Below are 22,665 nucleotides of genomic sequence, written 5' to 3' on the forward strand. Positions count from 1 at the left end.
AAGCAACAATTAAATGGTAAAAATTAAAATTTGTCTGGATCTAAGGATGAATGACAGAAACTAATTTTAAGAAAAAAAGTAAATACGCCTGTAATAAGAAAAAATCTGATGAGTTTAGTTTAGCAATACAAAATATGTACTCCCAGCTACATGATGAAATAGAAGCAAGTCAAGAAGAAATAAATAGTAATGTAAGAAAGTTGTATTGGAATTAGCACAAGATATAGGTTGAAAAGTTCCCAAACAAGATCAAGGTAAACTATAAGAAAACACCAGAAACCTGATAAAGAAAAGATTGGAAATGAGGGTAAATTTCAAGAGAAACGATATAGAATTAGCAAAACTATCTAAAAAATAAACAGAATACCCTAGATATTCGTAAACACAGTCAGACCAAACTTTACGAAACTAAAGAAAGAAAGAAGTATCAGGTTAATGAAAGGAAGAATTGGAACAAGGCGTCAAGAGCATAAAAATGGAAATATCAATAAAAGAGATGAAGTTATAAAAACTGCAGAGCATTTCTGTACAGTGCTATACAATAGTGATATAAGAAATAGGTTTGCCAATAGAAATAATGAAACACATAAACCCGTACCATAAGTAACAGTAGAAAAAGTAAAATTAGCATTAAAAGGCTTGAAAAGAGGCAAAGCCGCAGTAGAAGATGGCCTAACAATTTATTTAATAATAGATGGAGAAGATTTAACAGTAAAAATCGCTGAACTTTACAAAAAATTTCTGCAAGAAGGCTCTACACCTATAGTTTAAAAAACTTCATCATTTCACCAATTCACGAAAACAGAGACATTAAAGACTTTAAAAATTACCGCCCAATAAGTTTACTTTCCGTAAAATCTAAAATATTCACAAAGACCATATTAGGCCGAATAGAAAGACAGACTTTAATCAACCAAGAGACCGGGCAGGATTTAGAAGAGGGAATTCAACAACTGACCATATAGATGTAATTAACCAGCTAGTGGAAAAAGCAACATTGTATGACAAATCACTATACATGGCATTTATAGACAATGAGAAAGCTGTTGGTTTCGTCAAAACTTCAGCAGTAATGAAAGCATTTCTAGGCAAGGGATAGATGAAACTTGTTTTAGAATACTTGAAAATATCTCTACAGGAAGTACAGCAATCTTAAAGCTCCATAAAGATAGTGAAACTAAATCCGATTAAGAAAGGAGTTAGACAGGGAGACCCAATCTCTCCTAAATTATTCACAGTGTACCTAGAAGTTTGTTAGAATTTAGGTTGGGAAAATGTAGGAATTAACATTAATGAGGAATACCTTAACAACTTAAGATTTAATGATGACATAGTTCTGTTTAGTGAATCATGGGAGGAACTGCAAAATATGATAGAAGATTTGAATAGAGAGAGCAGAAATGTGGGACTGAAAACGAATATGATTAAAACTAAGATATTGTTCAATGAAAATGCAGACGCAACAAAAAAGGGTTTGGCGAACCTTTAGAGAATTGTTAATGAATATACTTAGGACAGTGTTTCACCAGGACATGAGACCGAAATTAAAGGCAGGATAAGCATGGGATAAAGAGCTTTTGATAAACAAAATTATATTATATTAAGTAAAATGTCACTTCTCTAAAGAGAAAAGTATTTAATCAGATGGTCCTACCAGTATTAACTTATACACCAGAAACTTGGAGCCTTACTAAAGCCTTAAAACATTAGCTATTTCCAACACAAAGAGCTATGGAAAGAATAACGATGGGAATAACACTGAGAGACAAAAATGAGCAACATGGATACGAGAGCAAAGTACAGTAAAGGATATTTTAACATGTAAGAAAAATAAATGGACATGAGCAGGATATATAATGAGAATGATAGGTAATAGAGGACATTAACAATAATAAAATGGGTCTCTAGAGATTGCAAAAGAAGCAGGGGAAGGATGAGAAGACGATGGATCAACGAGATAAGAAATTTTGGGGGTATAGGCTATCATAGAAAGACCCTAAACAGACACGAGTGGAAGGGCATGTCTGAAGACCTTTATCCTGCAGTGGACTAGTTGTGGCTGATGATATATATATATGTATATATATATTTGCATACACACACACACACACACACACACATATATATATATATATATATATATATATATATATATATATATATATATATATATATATATATATATGTATCACAGTAATTACTCAATCCAAAGTTGCCTACCATATACAATACGTTGTATTTGAAGAGAAAGAAATTTACAGCAAATATATATGTTTATTTTGATAATGCTCATAATGTACAATAAAAGAAAAGCTTCGCAAACATCGAATATTAATTCATGTTTGAGTCGAATCCGTGGGTGTCTTTGTCTAATCCAGTGGCACCAGTTGTGTTTTCCTCCTAGGCAGGTTTAGGGTCAACGCCTTACTTTCCCAGCAGGTTTGTATGGCCATGGGACAGACCACCTAATCCTCCATACTGGTTTCCAATATGGTTTCCGTGACTGTATCCATCGGAGTGACTGTATCCATTGGCGTAGTTACCAGCGCTCAAGAGACCACCGTAGCCACCGTATCCACCTCCGTATCCACCGTTTAAGCCTAAGCCAAGACCACCAAGTCCAAGTCCGCCATAGCCAAGTCCTCCGAGAGGTAATACTGGCTCTGGATCAGCACTTCGCTTTCCGAGGAAGTGTGTGTTAAGATGGCCATTTGACAGTCCACCCAATCCTCCATATCCTGCTCCAATGTGGTTTCCGTGATTGTATCCATTGGAGTGGCTGTATCCATTGGCATAGTTACCAGCACTCAGGAGACCTCCGTAGCCACCGTATCCACCACCAAATCCATCGTTGAATCCGAGACCTCCTAATCCAATGCCACCGAGTCCCCCAAGACCTCCATAGCCGAGTACAGGAGCACCTTCAGCCACAAAGGCCACCAAAAGGACTGCGATCTGATGAGGATATCAAACTTATTAACCATGATAAGAGAGAGAGAGAGAGAGAGAGAGAGAGAGAGAGAGAGAGAGAGAGATTTTTAATAATTTCATTTTTAAATTTTCTCTTGTATTATTACCTATATCATAGAATATTTTCATATATGATGAAAACGCTTTTGATATTTGTGAACTAGCTTCCATATAATAATATATCTTTAAACTAAGTATATGCATTAAACAAGTATTGGAAAACTATGTTTTCTCTAGCAACCCCACCCATTATACTGTATGTATGTGTTCTTTTGTTTTATAAGTATGTATATACTAAGGTCTTACCAATGATCTCATAGCTGTCTATTAAGAGTAGACCTCTGTTGTATGACAACTGGCTTGTTAATGCTGTCCGTCTTGTGAATTACCTTTATATACAAGAGGACAGGCAAGCATCATCCCTTAGCCACACCCAGAGTTCAAGAAATTATGTCATTGACCATGAATCCGTCAGAATCCGGAATAACCAAAGACCTTGAAGTTTTATTAATTCTATTATGAATTCATCTTCCAAAAGCTTCGTCTCTAGTTTGTCTCTGTCCCTTGTCTTATTATAACGTTGATCATTTTCTAGACATTTTTAAATTCTTTCTGTTTTAAACCTTTTCGTTTTTGTTTTTTTTCAACCAGAACCTTTCTCTTGAATTGAAAATAATTTTTTCATTATGTAATTAGTGATTATTTTCATATAATATTTCAAGATTTTTTAACCGTCATTCAAGCAGTAGGAATTAAAATACTTTTATTTTCTTAGAATTCCTCAGGTAGTTCGAATTGCAGATGATAAAACGAATTTAGGTCCTCATTAGGAAAAATTATTTGCATTTATTTCTGTCATTGTTGTATATGTGATATGCTTCTTGGCGGATGACATGAACAGTTTCCTTTAGTACTAATCAACTTGCGTAAGAAGGGTAGACAGTGATTACAAACACACACACAAATTATTTATATATATATATATATATATATATATATATATATATATATATATATATATATATATATATATATATATATATATATAACACTCTCACACACATATGTACATCTTTGCTGAAGATAGGTTAAATAAAGAAAATTTTTCAAGATTAAGTGAATATTGGAGTAAAAATTGAAATCTATTTTACCCTTTACAGTCCCTGAGTTTTTCATTCCCTAGAGCCACCAGGATTATCTGATATTATGTTGTTATAGACTATTACCATTTCATTTTCTTACATGTTGTTAGAATATCCTCAACTTTAGTTTGTTCTCATATCCATGTTGCTCTTTTTTGTCTATAAGTCTTATTCCCATCATTATTCTTCCCAAAGTAGAAGTAGCTATTGTTCTAAAACTTTAGTACGGCTTCAAATTTCTGGTGCATAAGTTAATACTGGTAGGACCATCTGATTAAATACTTCATTCTTTAGAGAAAGTGACATTTTAGTTATCATATAATTTTGTTTATCAAAAGCTCTCTATCCCATGCTTATCCTTCTTTTAATTTCGGTCTCATGTCCTGGAGAAACACTGTCCTAAGTAAGTATATTCATTAACAATTCTCTAAAGGTTCGCCAACCATTTTCTGTTATGTTTACAATTTCATTGAACAATATCTTAGTTTTAATCATATTCGTTTTCATTCCCATATTTCTGCTTTCTCTATTCAAATCTTCTATCACATTTTGCAGTTCTTCCCATAATTCAATAAACAGAACTATATCATCAGTAAATCTTAAGTTGTTAAGGTATTCCTCATTAATGTTAATTCCTTCATTTTCATAATCTAAATTCTTATAAAATTCTCCTAGGCGAGCTGTGAATAAATTAGATGGGGTCACCCTGTCTAACTCCTTTCTCTGTCGGAGTTTCCTTACTATCTTTATGTATTTTTAGGATTGCTGTACTTCCCGTATAGATAGCTTCAAGTATTTCAAAACAAATGCTTTCATTACTGTTGAAGTTTAGACAAAACCAAAAGCTTTCTCATTGTCTATAAATGCCATGCATAGTGGTTTGTCATACTAAGTTGTTTTTTTCACTAGCTATTTAATTACATGGATATAGTTAGTTGTTGGATTCCCACTTCTAAATCCTTCCTGGTCTCTTGGTTGATTAACGTCTGTCTTTCTATTTGGCCTAATATGATCTTTGTGAATATTTTAGATTTTACGTAAAGTAAACTTATTGGGGCGGTAATTTTTAAAGTCTTTGGTGTCTGTTTTTTTTTAATTGGTATAATGATAAAGGTGTTCAAAACTATAGGTATAGAACTTTCTTACACACATTTTGTGTAAAGTTCAGCGAGTTTTACTGTTATTAAATCTTATCCATCTATAAACATATCTATTGTTAGGCCATCTTCTCCTGCTGTTTTGCCTCTTTTCATGTCTTTTAATGCTTACTTTACTTTTTCTACTGTTACTTTTGGTACCCGTTTATGTTTCATCATTTTCATTGGCAAACTTATTTCTTATATCACCAGTGTGTAGCACTGTACAGAAATTCTCTGCAATTTTTTATCACTTCATCTCTTTTATTGATAATATTTCCATTTTCATGTTTTAAGGAAAATATCTGTTGACACCTTGTTCCAATTCTTCCTTTTATTAACTTGATACTTCTTTCTTTCTTTGGTGTTGACTAAATTTTGGTCTGATTGTGTTTACAAATATTTAGTTTATTTTTTTGGATACCTCTGCTAATTCTACTTCAACTCTCTTGGAATGTATTAACCTATCTCTTGTGCTGAATCCAATACAAATTTTCTTGAATCACTATTCATTTCTTCTTTACTTTCTACTATTTCATCATGTAGCAGGAAGTACCTATTTTGTTTGGCTAGATTAAATTCATAAATTTTTTTTTCTTATAACAGGAGTGTTTGTTTTCTTTCTTAAAATCAGTTTTTATCTTTTTTCCTGAGATCCAGACAATTTTTACTTCTTACCATTCTATGGTTGCTCGATCTGAACTTTTATAACAGTTACCTCATTAACCAAAAATATAGAAATGTATATATGTATATATAATATTCATACACATATAAGTAAATAATCGTGCTTGAAGAAAAGTATCACAGCAAATATATACATTTATTTTGATAATGATCATATTGTATAATATAAAAAAAGATATATTCCAAATCTATGGTCGTTTCTATCATTGTCTAATCATCCTTCGTAGAGATCCTCCGAGAAGGATTTCCAGTGGCACCAGTTGTGTTTTCCTCCTATACAGGTTTAGGGTCAACGCCTTACTTTCCCAGCAGGTTTGTATGGCCATGGGACAGACCAGCTAATCCTCCATACTGGTTTCCAATATGGTTTCCGTGACTGTATCCATCGGAGTGACTGTATCCATTGGCGTAGTAACCAGCGCTCAAGAGACCACCGTAGCCACCGTATCCACCTCCGTATCCACCATTTAAGCCTAAGCCAAGACGTCCAAGTCCAAGTCCGCCATAGCCAAGTCCTCCAATGGGTAACACTGGCTCTGGATCAGCACTTCGCTTTCCGAGGAAGTGTGTGTTAAGATGGCCATTTGACAGTCCACCCAATCCTCCATATCCTGCTCCAATGTGGTTTCCGTGATTGTATCCATTTGAGTGGCTGTATCCATTGGCATAGTTACCAGCACTCAGGAGACCTCCGTAGCCACCGTATCCACCACCAAATCCACCGTTGAATCCGAGACCACCTAATCCAAGACCACCGAGTCCCCCAAGACCTCCATAGCCGATTACAGGAGCACCTTCAGCCACAAAGGCTACCAAAAGGACTGCGATCTGATGAGGATATCAAGCATTAAATCATAATAAGAGAGAGAGAGAGAGAGAGAGAGAGAGAGAGAGAGAGAGAGAGAGAGAGAGAGAGAGAGAGAGATTCTTTTAATAATTTCATATTTAAATTTTCTTGTTTTATTACCTCTATCATAGAATATTTTCATATATGATGAAAACGCTTTTGATATTTGTGAACTAGCCTCCATATAATAATATATCTTTAAACTAAGTATATGCATTAAACAAGTATTGGAAAACTGTTTTCTCTAGCAACCCCACCCATTATATGTTCTTGCGTTTTATAAGTGTTTGTATCTTAAATTCTTACCAGTGATCTCATAGCTGTCTATTAAGAGTAGATCTCTGTTGTATGACAACTGACTTGATAATGCTGTCCGTCTTGTGAATTACCTTTATATACAAGAGGACAGCACAAGCATTATCCCTTAGCTACACCCAGAGTTCAAAAAATGATGTCATTGACCATGAATCCGTCCAAGACCAGAATAACAAGGGTCCTTGAAGTTTTATTAGATCTATTACTAGTTCATCTCCCGCACGCTTCGTCTCTAGTTTGTCTCTGTCCCTCGTCTTATTATAAGGTTCATCATTTACTGGAAGTTTTGAATTTTTTTTTCTGTTCTAAACTCTTTTGTCTATTTTTCTCCCTTTCAAACAGAACCATTTTCTTGAACTGAAAATAATCTTTACATTTTGCATTTAGTGATTATTTTCATGTAGTATGTCAAGGTTTTTTAACCGTCATTCAAACACGGGGAATGAGAATACTTTTAGGTTTTTAAAATACCACAGGGAGTTCAAACTGCAGATGATAAAACGAATTTAGGTCCTCATTGAGAAAAATTATTTGCATTTATTTCTGTCATGGTTGTATATGTGATTTGCTTCTTGGCGGATGACATGGACAGTTTCCTTTAGTACTAATCAACTTGCCTAAGAAGGGTACACAGTGAGTACAATCACACACACACATTTATATATATATATATATATATATATATATATATATATATATATATATATATATATATATATATATATATATATATATATATATATATATATATATATATATATATATATATATATATATATATATATATATACATACATATATATATATATATATATATATATATATATATATATATATATATATATATATATATATATATATATATAAGACACACACATATGTACATCATTGCTGAAGATAGGTTAAATAAAGAAAATTTTTCAAGATTAAGTGAATATTGGAGCAAAAATTTACTATCCCTGACAGTCCAGTTTTCTTCTCTAGAGCCACCAGGATTACCTGATATTATGTTGTTATAGACTATTACCATTTCATTTTCTTACATGTTAGAATATCCTCAATTTTAGTTTGTTCTCGTATCCATGTTGCTCTTTTTTGTCTATTAGTCTTATTCCCATCATTATTCTTCCCAAAGTAGAAGTAGCTAATGTTCTAAAACTTTAGTACGGCTTCAAATTTCTGGTGCATAAGTTAATACTGGTAGGACCATCTGATTAAATACTTTTCTCTATAGAGTAAGTTATATCTTACTTATCATAATATAATTTTCCTTATTAAAAGCTCTCTATACAATGAATATCCTTCTTAATTTCGGTCTCATTTCCTGGGGAAACACTGTCTGTCCTAAGTATGTTTATTCATTAACAATCCCTAGAGTTTCGCAAAACCCTTTTTTGTTTTCTCTGCATTTTCATTGAAAATTATCTTAGTTTTGCTCATATTCCTTTTCAGTCCCACATTTCTGCTTTCTCTATTCATATATTCTATATTTTGCAGTTCCTTCCATGATTCACTGAACAGAACTATCATCTGTGAATCTTAACTTGTTAAGGTATTCCTCATTAATGTTAATTCCTACATTTTCCGAACCTAAATTCTTAAAAACTTCTTCTAGACACGCTGTGAATAAATTAGGAGATGGGGTTTCACTGTCTAACTCCTTTCTCAATCGGAGTTTCCTCATTATCTTTAGGTAGTTTAACGATTGATGTGCTTCCTGTATAAATATCTTCAAGTATTTTAAAACAAATGCTTTCATTACTGCTGAAGTTTAGACAAAATCCAAAGCTTTCTCATAGTCTGTAAATGCTTTGCACAATAGTTTGTCATACTATGTTGCTTTTTCCACTAACTGGTTAATTACATCTATATGGCCATTTGTTGAATTCCCTTTTCTAAATCCTGCCTGGTCTCTTGGTTGATTAACGTCTGTCTCTATTCGGCCTAATATGATCTTTGTGAATATTTTAGATTTTAAGGAAAGTGAACTTATTTGGGCGGTAATTTTTAAGGTTTTTGGTCTGTTTTTTTGAATTGGTATAATGATAAAGGTGTTCAAAACTGTAGGTATAGAACTTTCTTGCACACATTTTGTGTAAAGTTCAGTGAGTTTTACTGTTATTAAATCTTATCCATCTATTAATATATCTATTGTTAGGCCATCTTCTCCTGCTGTTTAGCCTCTTTTCATGCCTTTTAATGCTTACTTTACTTTTTCTACTGTTACATTCGGTTCCGGTTTATGTGTTTCCTTATTTCTATTGGCAAACTTATTTCTTATATCACTATTGTATAGAACTATAAAGAAATGCTCTGCAATTTTTATCACTTCTTCTCTTATATTGATAATATTTCCATTTTCATGTTTTAAGGCAAATATAAGTTGACGCCTTATTCCAAGTCATCCTTTCATTAACTTGATACTTCTTTCTTTCTTTAGTGTTGCCTTAATTTTCAGATTATGTTTAGGAATATTTTGGGTTTTTAATTTATTCATTTTTTGGATAAATCTGCTAATTCTATTTCATCTCGTGAAATTTACCATCATTTCCAATCTTTTCTTTATCAGGTTTCTAGTGTTTTGTTATAGTTTTCCTTGATCTTGCTCAGGAACTTTTCAACCTATCTCTTGTGCTGATTCCAATACAAATTTTCATAAATTACTATTCAATTCTTCTTTACTTGCTTCTATTTCCTCATGTAGCAGAAAGTACCTATTTTGTATGGCTGAACTAAATTTATCCATTTTTTTTTCTTATAACAGGAGTGTTTATTTTCTTTTTTGAAATTAGTTTTTGTCTTTCTTCCTTAGATCCAGGCAAATTTTACTGCTTAACATATATATATATATATATATATATATATATATATATATATATATATATATATATATATATATATATATATATATATATATATATGTATGTATATATATATATATATATATATATATATTTGTAAATAATTGTGCTTGAAAGAAAAAATCACAGTAAATATATACATTTATTTTGATAATGATCATATTGTGTAATATAAAAATTTATGCTCCACAACATCTAAATGGACGTTTCTATCATTGTCTAATCATCCTTCGTAGAGATCCTCCAGGAAGGATTTCCAGTGGCACCAGTTGTGTTTTCCTCCGATACAGGTTTAGGGTCAACGCCTTACTTTCCCAGCAGGTTTGTGTGGCCATGGGACAGACCACCTAATCCTTCATACTGGTTTCCAATATGGTTTCCGTGACTGTATCCATCGGAGTGACTGTATCCATTGGCGTAGTTACCAGCGCTCAAAAGACCACCGTAGCCACCGTATCCACCTCCGTATCCACCGTTTAAGCCTAAGCCAAGACCACCAAGTCCAAGTCCTCCGTAGCCAAGACCTCCAAGGGGTAACACTGGCTCTGGATCAGCACTTCGCTTTCCGAGGAAGTGTGTGTTAAGATGGCCATTTGACAGTCCACCCAATCCTCCATATCCTGCTCCAATGTGGTTTCCGTGATTGTATCCATTGGAGTGGCTGTATCCATTGGCATAGTTACCAGCACTCAGGAGACCTCCGTAGCCACCGTATCCACCACCAAATCCACCGTTGAATCCAAGACCACCTAATCCAAGGCCACCGAGTCCCCCAAGACCTCCATAGCCGATTACAGGAGCACCTTCAGCCACAAAGGCCACCAAAAGGATTGCGATCTGATGAGGATATCAAACTTATTATTCATGGAGAGAGAGAGAGAGAGAGAGAGAGAGAGAGAGAGAGAGAGAGAGAGAGAGAGAGAGAGAGAGATTCTTTTAATAAATTTTCTTGTTTTATTACCTAAATCATAAAATATTTTCATATATGATGAAAACGCTTTTGATATTTGTGAACTAGCCTCCATATAATAATATCTGTTTAAACTAAGTATATGCATTAAACAAGTATTGGAAAACTATGTTTTCTCTAGCAACACCACCCATTATATATTCTTGTGTTTTATAAGTGTTTGTATCTTAAGGTCTTACCGGTGATCTCATAGCTGTCTATTAAGAGTAGATCTCTGTTGTATGACAACTGGCTTCTTAATGCTGTCCGTCTTGTGAATTACCTTTATATACAAGAGGACAGCGCAAGCATTATCCCTTAGCCACACCCAGAATTCAAGAAATGATGTCATTGACCATGAATCCGTCAGAATCCGGAATAACCAAACACCTTGAAGTTTTATTAATTCTATTATGAATTCATCTTCCATACGCTTCGTCTCTAGTTTGTCTCTGTCCATTGTCTTATTATAACGTTGATCATTTACTGGACATTTTCAAATTCTTTCTTTTTTAAACCTTTCGGTTTTTTTTTATTCTTCAACCAGAACCTTTCTCTTGAATTGAAAATAATTTCTTCATTATGTAATTAGTGATTATTTTCATATAATATTTTAAGATTTTCTAACCGCCAGTCAAGCAGTAGGAATTAAAATACTATTATTTTTTAGAATTCCTCAGGTAGTTTGAATTGCAGATGATAAAATGAATTTAGGTCCTCATTTGGAAAAATTATTTGCATTTATTTCTGGCATTGTTCTATAAGTGATATTCTTCTTGGTGGATGACATGAACAGTTTCCTTTAGTACTAATCAATTTGCGTAAGAAAGGTAGACACTGATTACAAGCACACACATTTTATATATATATGTATATATATATATATATATATATATATATATATATATATATATATATATATATATATATATATATATACATATATATATATATATATATATATATATATATATATATATATGACACTCACACATATGTACATCTTTGCTGAAGATAGGTTAAATAAAGAAAATTTATCAAGAGTAAGTGAATATTGGAGCAAAAATTGAAATCTATTTTACCCTTTACAGTCCCTGAGTTTTTCATTCCCTAGAGCCACCAGGTTAACCTGATATTATGTTGTTATAGACTTTTACCATTTTATTTTCTTACATGTTAGAATATCCTCAACTTAAGTTTGTTCTCGTATCCATGTTGCTCTTTTTTTTTGTCTCGTAGTGTTACTCTTATCATTATTCTTCCAATAGTTATTTGAGTTGTAAATAACTAATGTTCTAAAACTTTATCATGGCTCCAAATTTCTGGTGCATAAGTTAATACTGGTAGGACCATCTGATTAAATACTTTTCTCTTTAGAGTAAGTTACATTTTACTTATCATGATATAATTTTGCTTATTAAAAGCTCTCTATCCAATGCTTATTCTTCTTAATTTCGGTCTCATTTCCTGGGGAAAAACTGCCTGTCCCATGTATGTATATTCATTAACAATCTCTAGAGGTTCGTTAAACCTTTTTTTGTTGTCTCTGCATCTTCATTGAACGTTATCTCAGTTTTGCTCATATTCATTTTCAGTCCCACGTTTCTGCTTTCTTTATTCATATATTCTATCATATTTTGCAGTTCCTCTCATAATTCACTGAACAGAACTGTCATCTGTAAATCTTAACTTGTTAAGGTATTCCTCATTGATGTTAATTCCTACATTTTCCCAACCTAAATTCTTAAAAACTTCTTTTAGGCACGCTGTGAATAAATTAGGAGATGGGGTTTCCTTATCTAACTCCTTTCTCCATCGGAGTTTCCTCACTATCTTTATGTAGTTTAAAGATTTCTGTGCTTCCTGTATAAATATCTTCAAGTATTTTAAAACAAATGCTTTCATTACTGCTGAAGTTTAGACAAAATCCAAAGCTTTCTCATAGTCTGTAATTGCTTTGCACAGTGGTTTGTCATACTATGTTGCTTTTCCACTAACTGGTTAATTACATGAATATGGCCATTTGTTAAATTCCCACTTCTAAATCCTGCCTGGTCTCTTGGTTGATTAACGTCTGTCTTTCTGTTTGGCCTAATATGATCTTTGTGAATATTTTAGTTTTTACGGAAAGTAAACTTATTGGGGCGGTAATTTTTAAAGTCTTTGGTGTCTCTGTTTTTGTGAATTAGTATAATGATAAGATTTTTCGAAACTGTAGGTATAGAGCCTATTTGTAGACATATTGTCTGAAGTTCAGTGAGTTCTACTGTTATTTAATCTTCTCCATCTATTATCAAATAAATTGTTAAGTCTTTTCCAGCTGCTTTGCCTCTTTTCATGCCTTTTAATGCTTACTTTACTTTTTCTACTGTTACATTCGGTTCCGGTTTATGTGTTTCCTTATTTCTATTGGCAAACTTATTTCTTATATCACTTTTGTATAGCAATGTACAGAAGTGCTCTGCAATTCTTATTCATTCATGTCTTTTATTGATAATATTTCCATTTTCATGCTTCAAAGCAAATATATGTTGACGCCTTGTCCCAAGTCTTCCTCTCATTAACTTGATATTTCCTCCTTTCTTTAGTGTTGACTAAAGTTTGGTCTGATTGTGTTTACAAATATCTAGGGTATTCTGTTCAGTTTTTGGATACCTCTGCTAATTCTACTTCATCTCTCTTGGAATTTATCCTCATTTCCAATCTTTTCTTTATTAGGTTTCTAGTGTTTTCTTATAGTTTTCATTAATCCTGTTTAGGAACTTTTCAACCTATCTCTTGTGCTGATTCCAATACAAATTTTCTTGAATCACTATTCATTTCTTCTTTACTTGCTACTATTTCATCATGGAGCAGGAAGTGCCTATTTTGTATGGCTAAACTAAATTCATCAAAGTGTTTATTTTCTTTCTTAAAATCAGTTTTTATCTTTTTTCCTGAGATCCAGACAATTTTTACTTCTTACCATTCTATGGTTGCTCGATCTGAACTTTTATAACAGTTACCTCATTAACCAAAAATATAGAGATGTATATATGTATGTATATATAATATTCATAAACATATAAGTAAATAATCGTGCTTGAAGAAAAGTATCACAGCAAATATATACATTTATTTTGATAATGATCATATTGTATAATATAAAAAAAGGTATATTCCATATCTATGGACGTTTCTATCATTGTCTAATCCTCCTTCGTAGAGATCCTCCAAGAAGGATTTCCAGTGGCACCAGTTGAGTTTTCCTCCTAAGCAGGTTTAAGGTCAACGCCTTACTTTCCCAGCAGGTTTGTATGGCCATGGGACAGACCACCTAATCCTCCAAACTGGTTTCCAATATGGTTTCCGTGACTGTATCCATCGGAGTGACTGTATCCATTGGCATAGTTACCAGCACTCAAGAGACCACCGTAGCCACCGTATCCACCTCCGTATCCACCGTTTAAGCCTAAGCCAAGACCACCAAGTCCAAGTCCCCCGTAGCCAAGTCCTCCAAGGGGTAACACTGGCTCTGGATCGGCACTTCGCTTTCCGAGGAAGTGTGTGTTAAGATGGCCATTTGACAGGCCACCCAATCCTCCATATCCTGCTCCAATGTGGTTTCCGTGATTGTATCCATTGGAGTGGCTGTATCCATTGGCGTAGTTACCAGCACCCAGGAGACCTCCGTAGCCACCGTATCCACCACCAAATCCACCGTTGAATCCGAGACCTCCTAATCCAATGCCACCGAGTCCCCCAAGACCTCCATAGCCGATTACAGGAGTACCTTCAGCCACAAAGGCCACCAAAAGGACTGCGATCTGATGAGGATATCAAAATGGTTAATCATGATAAGAGAGAGAGAGAGAGAGAGAGAGAGAGAGAGAGAGAGAGAGAGAGAGAGAGAGAGAGAGAGAGAGAGATTCTTTTAATAATTCCATATATCAATTTTCTTGTTTTATTACCTATATCATAAAATATTTTCATATATGATGAAAACGCTTGTGATATTTGTGAACTAGCCTTCATATAATAATATATCTTTAAACTAAGTATATGCATTAAACAAGTATTGGAAAACTATGTTTTCTCTAGCAACACCACCCATTATATGTATGTGTTCTTGTGTTTTATAAGAGTTTGTATACTAAGGTCTTACCAGTGATCTCATAGCTGTCTATTAAGAGTAGATGTCTGTTGTATGACAACTGGCTTGTTAATGCTGTCCGTCTTGTGAATTACCTTTATATACAAGAGGACAGCGCAAGCATTATCCCTTAGCCACACCCAGAGTTCAAGAAATGATGTCATTGACTATGAATCCGTTCGAGACCAGAATAGTGAAGGACCTTGAAGTTTGATCAATATCATTAGTTCATCTCCTGCACGCTTCGTTTCTAGTTTGTCTCTGTCCCTCGTCTTATAAGGTTCATCATTTACTGCAAATTTTGAATTTTTTCTGTTCTAAACTCTTTTGTCTATTTTTTTCCCTTTCAATCAGAACCATTTTCTTGAACTGAAAATAATTTTTATATTTTGTATTTAGTGATTATTTTCAGGTAATATTTCAAGGTTTCTTAACCGTAATTCAAACACGGGGAATGAGAATACTTTTAGGTTTTTTTTTTTTTAAGATACCGCAGGCAGTTCGAATTGCAGATGATAAAACGAATTTAGGTCCTCATTGGGAAAAAATTATTTGCATTTATTTCTGTCATTGTTCTATATGTGATATGCTTCTTGGTGAATGACATGAACAGTTTCCTTTAGTACTGATTAACTTGCGTAAGAAGGGTAGACAGTGAGTACAAACACACACACACATTATATATATATATATATATATATATATATATATATATATATATATATATATATATATATATATATATATATATACATATATATATGTATATATATATACATATATATATATGTATATATATATATATATATATATATATATATATATATATATATATATATATATATATATATATATATACATATATATATAACATACACTCACACATATACATACATCATAGCTGAAGGTAAGTTAAATAAAGAAAATTTTTCAAGATTAAGTGAATATTGGAGCAAAAATTGAAATCTATTTTACCCTTAACAGTCCCTGAGTTTTTCATTCCCTAGAGCCACTAGGATTACCTCATATTATGTTGTTATAGACTATTACCATTTCATTTTCTTACATGTTGTTAGAATATCCTCAATTTTAGTTTGTTCTCGTATCCATGTTACTCTTTTTTTGTCTCGTAGTATTACTCTCATCATTATTCTTCCAATAGTTCTTTGAGTTGTAAATAGCTAATGTTCTAAAACTTTATCATGGCTCCAAATTTCTGGTGCATAAGTTAATACTGGTAGGACCATCTGATTAAATACTTTTCTCTATAGAGTAAGTTATATCTTACTTATCATAACATAATTTTGCTTATTAAAAGCTCTCTATCCAATGCATATCCTTCTTAATTTCAGTTTCATTTCCTGAGGAAACACTGTCTGTCCTAAGTATGTATATTCATTAACAATCCCTAGAGGTTCGCAAAACCCTTTTTTGTTGTCTCTGCATTTTCATTGAACATTATCTTAGTTTTGCTCATATTCATTTTCAGTCCCACATTTCTGTTTTCTCTATTCATATATTCTATCATATTTTGCAGTTCCTCCCATGATTCACTGAACAGAACCGTCATCTGTAAATCTTAACTTGTTAAGGTATTCCTCAATGATGTTAATTCCTACATTTTCCCAACCTAAATTCTTAAAAACTTCTTTTAGGCACGCTGTGAATAAATTAGGAGATGGGGTTTCCCTGTCTAACTCCTTTCTCCATCGGAGTTTCCTCACTATCTTTATGTAGTTTAAGGATTGATGTGCTTCCTGTATAAATATCTTCAAGTATTTTAAAACAAATGCTTTCATTACTGCTGAAGTTTAAACAAAATCCAAAGCTTTCTCATAGTCTGTAAATGCTATGCACAGTGGTTTGTCATACTATGTTGCTTTTTTCCACGAACTGGTTAATTACATGAATATGGCCATTTGTTAAATTCCCACTTCTAAATCCTGTCTGGTCTCTTGGTTGATTAACGTCTGTCTTTCTATTTGGCCTAATATGATCTTTGTGAATATTTTAGATTTTACGTAAAGTAAACTTATGGGGGCGGTAATTTTCAAAGTCTTTGGTGTCTCTTTTTTGTGAATTAGTATAATGATAAACTTTTTCGTAACTGTAGGTATAGAGCCTTTTTGCAGAAATATTGTGTGAAGTTCAGCGAGTTTTACTGTTATTCAATCTTCTCCATCTATTATTAAATAAATTTTTAGGTCATTTTTTCCAGCTGCTTTGCCTCTTTTCATGCCTTTTGAAGCTTACTTTACTTTTTCTACTGTTACATTCGGTTCCGGTTCATGTGTTCCATTATTTCTATTGGCAAACTTATTTCTTATATCACTTTTGTATAGAAATGTACAGAAATGCTCTGCAATTTCTATCACTTCATCTCTTTTATTGATAATATTTCCATTTTCATGTTTTAAGGCAAATATCTGTTGACGCCTTGTTCCAATTCTTCCTTTCATTAACTTGATATTTCTTTCTATCTTTAGTGTTGACCAAATTTTGGTCTGATTATGTTTACAAATATCTAGGGTATTTTATTTATTTTTTAGATAGTTCTGATAATTCTATTTCCTCTCTCTTGGAATTTATTCTCATTTCTAATCTTTTCTTTATTAGGTTTCTAGTGTTTTCTCATAGTTTTCCTTAATCTTGTTTAGGAACTTTTCAACCTATCCCTTGTGCTGATTCCAATACAAATTTTCTTGAATCAATATTAATTTCTTCTTTACTTGCTACTATTTCATCATGGAGCAGGAAGTACCTATTTTGTATTGCTAAATTAAATTCATATTTTTTTTTTCTAATAACAGGAGTGTTTATTTTCTTTCTTAAAATCAGTATTTATCTTTTCTCCTGCGATCCAGAAAACTTTTACTTCTTACCATTCTATGGTTGTTCGATCTGAACTTTTATAACAGTTACATCATTAACCAAAAATATAGAAATGTATATATGTATAATATTTATACAGATATAGGTAAATAATCGTGCTTGAAGAAAAGTATCACAGCAAATATATAGATTTATTTTGATAATGATCATAGTTTATAATATAAAAAAAGGTATATTCCATATCTATGGCCGTTTCTATGATTGTCTAAACATCCTTCGTAGAGATCCTCCAAGAAGGATTTCCAGTGGCACCAGTTGTGTTTTCCTCCGATACAGGTTTAGGGTCAACGCCTTACTTTCCCAGCAGGTTTGTGTGGCCATGGGACAGACCACCTAATCCTCCAAACTGGTTTCCAATATGGTTTCCGTGACTGTATCCATCGGAGTGACTGTATCCATTGGCATAGTTACCAGCGCTCAAGAGACCACCGTAGCCACCATATCCACCTCCGTATCCACCGTTTAAGCCTAAGCCAAGACCTCCAAGTCCAAGTCCGCCATAGCCAAGTCCTCCGAGAGGTAATACTGGCTCTGGATCAGCACTTCGCTTTCCGAGGAAGTGTGTGTTAAGATGGCCATTTGACAGTCCACCCAATCCTCCATATCCTGCTCCAATGTGGTTTCCGTGATTGTATCCATTGGAGTGGCTGTATCCATTGGCATAGTTGCCAGCACTCAGGAGACCTCCGTAGCCACCGTATCCACCACCAAATCCACCGTTGAATCCGAGACCTCCTAATCCAATGCCACCGAGTCCCCCGAGACCTCCATAGCCGATTACAGGAGCACCTTCAGCCACAAAGACCACCAAAAGGACTGCGATCTGATGAGGATATCAAACTTATTAATCATGATAAGAGAGAGAGAGAGAGAGAGAGAGAGAGAGAGAGAGAGAGAGAGAGAGAGAGAGAGATTCTTTTAATAATTTCATATATCAATTTTCTTTATTTATTACCTAAATCATAAAATATCATATATGATGAAAACGCTTTTGATATTGTGAACTAGCCTCCATCTCTTTAAACTAAGTATATGCATTAAACAAGTATTGGAAAACTATGTTTTCTCTAGCAACACCACCCATTATATGTATGTGTTCTTGTGTTTTATAAGTGTTTCTATCTTAAGGTCTTACCAGTGATCTCATAGCTGTCTATTAAGAGTAGATCTCTGTTGTATGACAACTGGCTTCTTAATGCTGTCCGTCTTGTGAATTACCTTTATATACAAGAGGACAGCGCAAGCATCATCCCTTAGCCACACCCAGAGTTCAAGAAATGATGTCATTGACCATGAATCCGTCAGAATCCGGAATAACCAAAGACCTTGAAGTTTTATTAATTCTATTATGAATTCATCTTCCATACGCTTCGTCTCTAGTTTGTCTCTGTCCATTGTCTTATTATAAGCTTGATCATTTACCTGTCATTTTGCATTTCTTTCTGTTTTAAGCCCTTTTGTCTTTTTTTTTTTTCTTCCAACCAAAGCCATTCCCTAGAAATGAAAATAATTTCTTCATTATGTATTTAGCGATTATTTTCATATAATAATTCAAGGTTTTTTAACCGTCATTCAAACATGAGGAATTGAGAATTCTTTTATGTTTTTTTAGAATACCACAGGTAATTCAAATTGGTAGATGATAAAACGAATTTAGGTCCTCGTTGGAAAAATAATTTTCATTTATTTTTGTTATTGTTCTAATGCAATATGCTTCTTAGTAGATGACATAAACTGTTTCCCTTAGTACTCATCAATTTGCGTAAGAAAGGTAGACAGTGAGTACACATATTTACACATACACACACCCACACACACACACACACACATATATATATATATATATATATATATATATATATATATATACATATATATATGTGTATATATATATATATATATATATATATATATATATATATATATATATATATATATATATATATATATATATATATATATATTACAGACAATCACACACATATATACATCATTGCTGAAGGTAGGTTAAATAAAGAAATTTTATTAAGATTAAGCAAATATTTGAGCAAAAATTAAAATCTAATTTAACCTTGACAGTTCCTGAGTTTTTTATTTCCTAGAGTCAGCAATCCTTGGAAAATATTATTTAATTATGCTAATAAGCTATCAAACCGTAACGAGGATTGTCTTATCCGTTACTATATCTCTCCTGTATTGGAAAAGGATATGGTTATTGCCTCCGCCAACGAAGTTGGAAGGAGGTTATTTTTTATCCCCTTTTTGTGTGTTTGTGTGTTTGTGAACAGCTTCCCGGTCACAGTTTTAATCGTAGAGTAATGAAATTTCCAGGGATTAACTGTTATGTATAAAGCTGGAAATGATTAAATCTTTGAAGGGCTAGGTCAAAGGTCAAGGTCACAGTCAAGCAAAATGTCCAATTCACGTAATCAGCCATAAATTGGACATCATTGTATCAGAGACTTCAAACTTGGTTTATGTTTGAGCGTATGAAAATCCACGCCCACTGATACATGTTTAGGTCATAGGTCAAGGTCAAGATCGAGTAAAAGGTCGAGATATAAGCTGCCACGGCGGAGGTCTGCGCTCTACTGATTGCCCCTTTACTTTTTATAATAATGCTGATATATTCATTGTGTTCAGTTGCTGTAAAGAACAAAGAATTTATATGATTCTTTCAAAAACAGGTTGGCAATTACTTTGTGAACGAGACTATTCCAGAAGATTTAGGTCTAATGATGTACTATATCTTTTTTTTAGAGGTTTATTCAATGATAATAAAAAGAATATGGGAAACTAACCCTTCCGTAAAAATAAATGAGCATTACTGATAAAACAAATAGTTATATTTAAATGTTTATAGAACAATCGATGTTCACTAACTTTTTGAGAGTTCATTTATAACAGATGTATAGTTGCTAAGACAAACCTAAACAATTACCTTTTATAATTTTGTGTGTGTTTTTTTAATACATCTTGTATCAATTATCGTATAATAAACATGAATTCAATGTTTTATTCACAAATCTCCCTTAGTTCTCATTTTATCATCGATTTCTAACCCTTACTGCAACTACCCTTGTTCCTTTTTCCCACGACCATTAGAGATGATCCTTTTCTTGACTTTTAGCCTTTTCGGTAGGTAGGTATTAGAGCGATCTGTACTGAAGGTGCAGGCCACGGGCTCTTGCGCTAAGGTAGCCTGTAAATTAGCCTTCTTATCTGCCACTTCAACACTTGGCCTTCTGACCTCACACTACTTAACTAGAGAGGCACTCAGTAGAGCGCAGACCTCCGCCGCGGCAGTTTATTTCTCGACCTTTTGCTTGACCTTGCTCTTTGACCTTAAAATATATTAATTGGCGTGGATTTTTTTACACGCAAATATGAACCAAGTTTGAAGTCTCTGTGACAACGATGTCCAAACCTATGGCTGGTTACGTGAATTGGACATTTTGCTTGACCGAGACCTTGACCTTTGATCTTAACATTCGAAAATTTAATAATTTCCAGCTTTCTACATAACAGTTAATCCCTTCAAGTTTCATTACGATTAAAATTGTGGCCAGGAAGCCCGTTCACAAACAAACACAAACACAAACACACAAACAGTGGGTAAAACATAACCTCCTTCCAACTTCGTTATGTGTTTGTGTGTTGTGTTTGTGTGTTACAGCTTCCTGGCCACAATTTTAAACGTAGAGTAATATATATGAACATTATACAGAATTTTAAAATAAACTTTATGGATATGAAGAGGAGTGCCAGCAAATGGAGAAGTTTCCTCTCCAGACTATTCGGAACACTCTCCCTAAAGTTAAAAAGTTTCCACACTTCACAGCCAAGACTTCCAAAGGTAATGTCACCTGAGATTGCTCTAACATGCAAACTCATCCCTGTAGACGATCAAGACTACCTGGGAACATGGAGCCCTTGGCAATTCTCTGCGGAAGATGGGTCCCCTTGAGTCATAAATCTCTTAGTCCTGAAGCTGGGAGTCCTTTTGGTGGGAAAGTTTGTCAGAGTGTTTGTTTTGCCCTCTGTTGTTACTGTTCTTAAAATATTTTATATTAATTGTAAATTACTTTTCTTGTAGTTTCCTTATTTCCTTTCCTCACTGGGCTATTTTCTCTGTTGGAGTCCTAGGGCTAATAACATTTTGCTTTTCCAACTAGGGTTGTAGCTTAGCAACTAATAATAATAATAATAATAATAATAATAATAATAATAATAATACTTTTGGTGGTCCTCGTGTACAATGGTATTAATGATGAGAAAATATTGAATGATGAAATTTTCTTCATTACTATTCATTAATTTCATTAGTATAAACAACCCGAAAAAAAGGCCGCTAAATATTTGGATAAATATGCACACACGTACACGCATCCCCTTTCCCCAGGGTATGGCTATATCCCAGGGATGGGGAGAGCAAGGAGCGACCGGAATATATATATATATATATATATATATATATATATATATATATATATATATATATATATATATATATATATACACACACACACATATATATATATATATATATATATATATATATATATATATATATATATATATATATATATATATATATAAAAGAGAGAGAGAGAGAGGGAGAGAGAGAGAGAGAGAGAGAGAGAGAGAGAGAGAGAGAGAGAGAGAGAGAGAGAGAGAGGTCGGGCACTAAAAGAAACTTCGCGTAACTGGGTAGACGCCGCATTAACATTATGT

At 33.3% G+C, this 22,665-nt stretch overlaps 5 protein-coding genes across 5 annotated transcripts; all 5 read right to left on the minus strand.

Moving 5' to 3' along the window:
• Nucleotides 1–2,363: 2,363 nt before the first annotated feature.
• On the minus strand, nucleotides 2,364–3,320 carry LOC137648844 (pupal cuticle protein Edg-91-like). Its single transcript, XM_068382009.1, has 2 exons — nucleotides 3,277–3,320; nucleotides 2,364–2,955 (listed from the first exon to the last, which is right to left on the minus strand). Exons 1-2 carry the CDS (start codon nucleotides 3,286–3,288, stop codon nucleotides 2,425–2,427), a joined length of 543 nt encoding a protein of 180 aa, XP_068238110.1. The 5' UTR covers nucleotides 3,289–3,320; the 3' UTR covers nucleotides 2,364–2,424.
• A 2,833-nt stretch (nucleotides 3,321–6,153) lies between these two features.
• On the minus strand, nucleotides 6,154–7,100 carry LOC137648847 (pupal cuticle protein Edg-91-like). The gene is made up of 2 exons (XM_068382012.1): nucleotides 7,089–7,100; nucleotides 6,154–6,763 (listed from the first exon to the last, which is right to left on the minus strand). The coding sequence occupies exons 1-2, from the start codon at nucleotides 7,098–7,100 to the stop codon at nucleotides 6,233–6,235; spliced, it is 543 nt and encodes a 180-aa protein (XP_068238113.1). The 3' UTR covers nucleotides 6,154–6,232.
• A 3,066-nt stretch (nucleotides 7,101–10,166) lies between these two features.
• LOC137648292 (pupal cuticle protein Edg-91-like) lies at nucleotides 10,167–11,367 on the minus strand. The gene is made up of 2 exons (XM_068381221.1): nucleotides 11,191–11,367; nucleotides 10,167–10,795 (listed from the first exon to the last, which is right to left on the minus strand). Exons 1-2 carry the CDS (start codon nucleotides 11,365–11,367, stop codon nucleotides 10,265–10,267), a joined length of 708 nt encoding a protein of 235 aa, XP_068237322.1. The 3' UTR covers nucleotides 10,167–10,264.
• Nucleotides 11,368–14,065: 2,698 nt separating this feature from the next.
• On the minus strand, nucleotides 14,066–15,101 carry LOC137648842 (glycine-rich protein-like). The gene is made up of 2 exons (XM_068382007.1): nucleotides 15,052–15,101; nucleotides 14,066–14,713 (listed from the first exon to the last, which is right to left on the minus strand). The coding sequence occupies exons 1-2, from the start codon at nucleotides 15,061–15,063 to the stop codon at nucleotides 14,183–14,185; spliced, it is 543 nt and encodes a 180-aa protein (XP_068238108.1). The 5' UTR covers nucleotides 15,064–15,101; the 3' UTR covers nucleotides 14,066–14,182.
• A 3,005-nt stretch (nucleotides 15,102–18,106) lies between these two features.
• LOC137648843 (pupal cuticle protein Edg-91-like) lies at nucleotides 18,107–19,116 on the minus strand. The gene is made up of 2 exons (XM_068382008.1): nucleotides 19,067–19,116; nucleotides 18,107–18,754 (listed from the first exon to the last, which is right to left on the minus strand). Exons 1-2 carry the CDS (start codon nucleotides 19,076–19,078, stop codon nucleotides 18,224–18,226), a joined length of 543 nt encoding a protein of 180 aa, XP_068238109.1. The 5' UTR covers nucleotides 19,079–19,116; the 3' UTR covers nucleotides 18,107–18,223.
• Between the last annotated feature and the right edge of the window lie 3,549 nt (nucleotides 19,117–22,665).

This window comes from Palaemon carinicauda, chromosome 10 (genome assembly GCF_036898095.1).
Source record: "Palaemon carinicauda isolate YSFRI2023 chromosome 10, ASM3689809v2, whole genome shotgun sequence".
Taxonomy (NCBI): domain Eukaryota; kingdom Metazoa; phylum Arthropoda; class Malacostraca; order Decapoda; family Palaemonidae; genus Palaemon; species Palaemon carinicauda.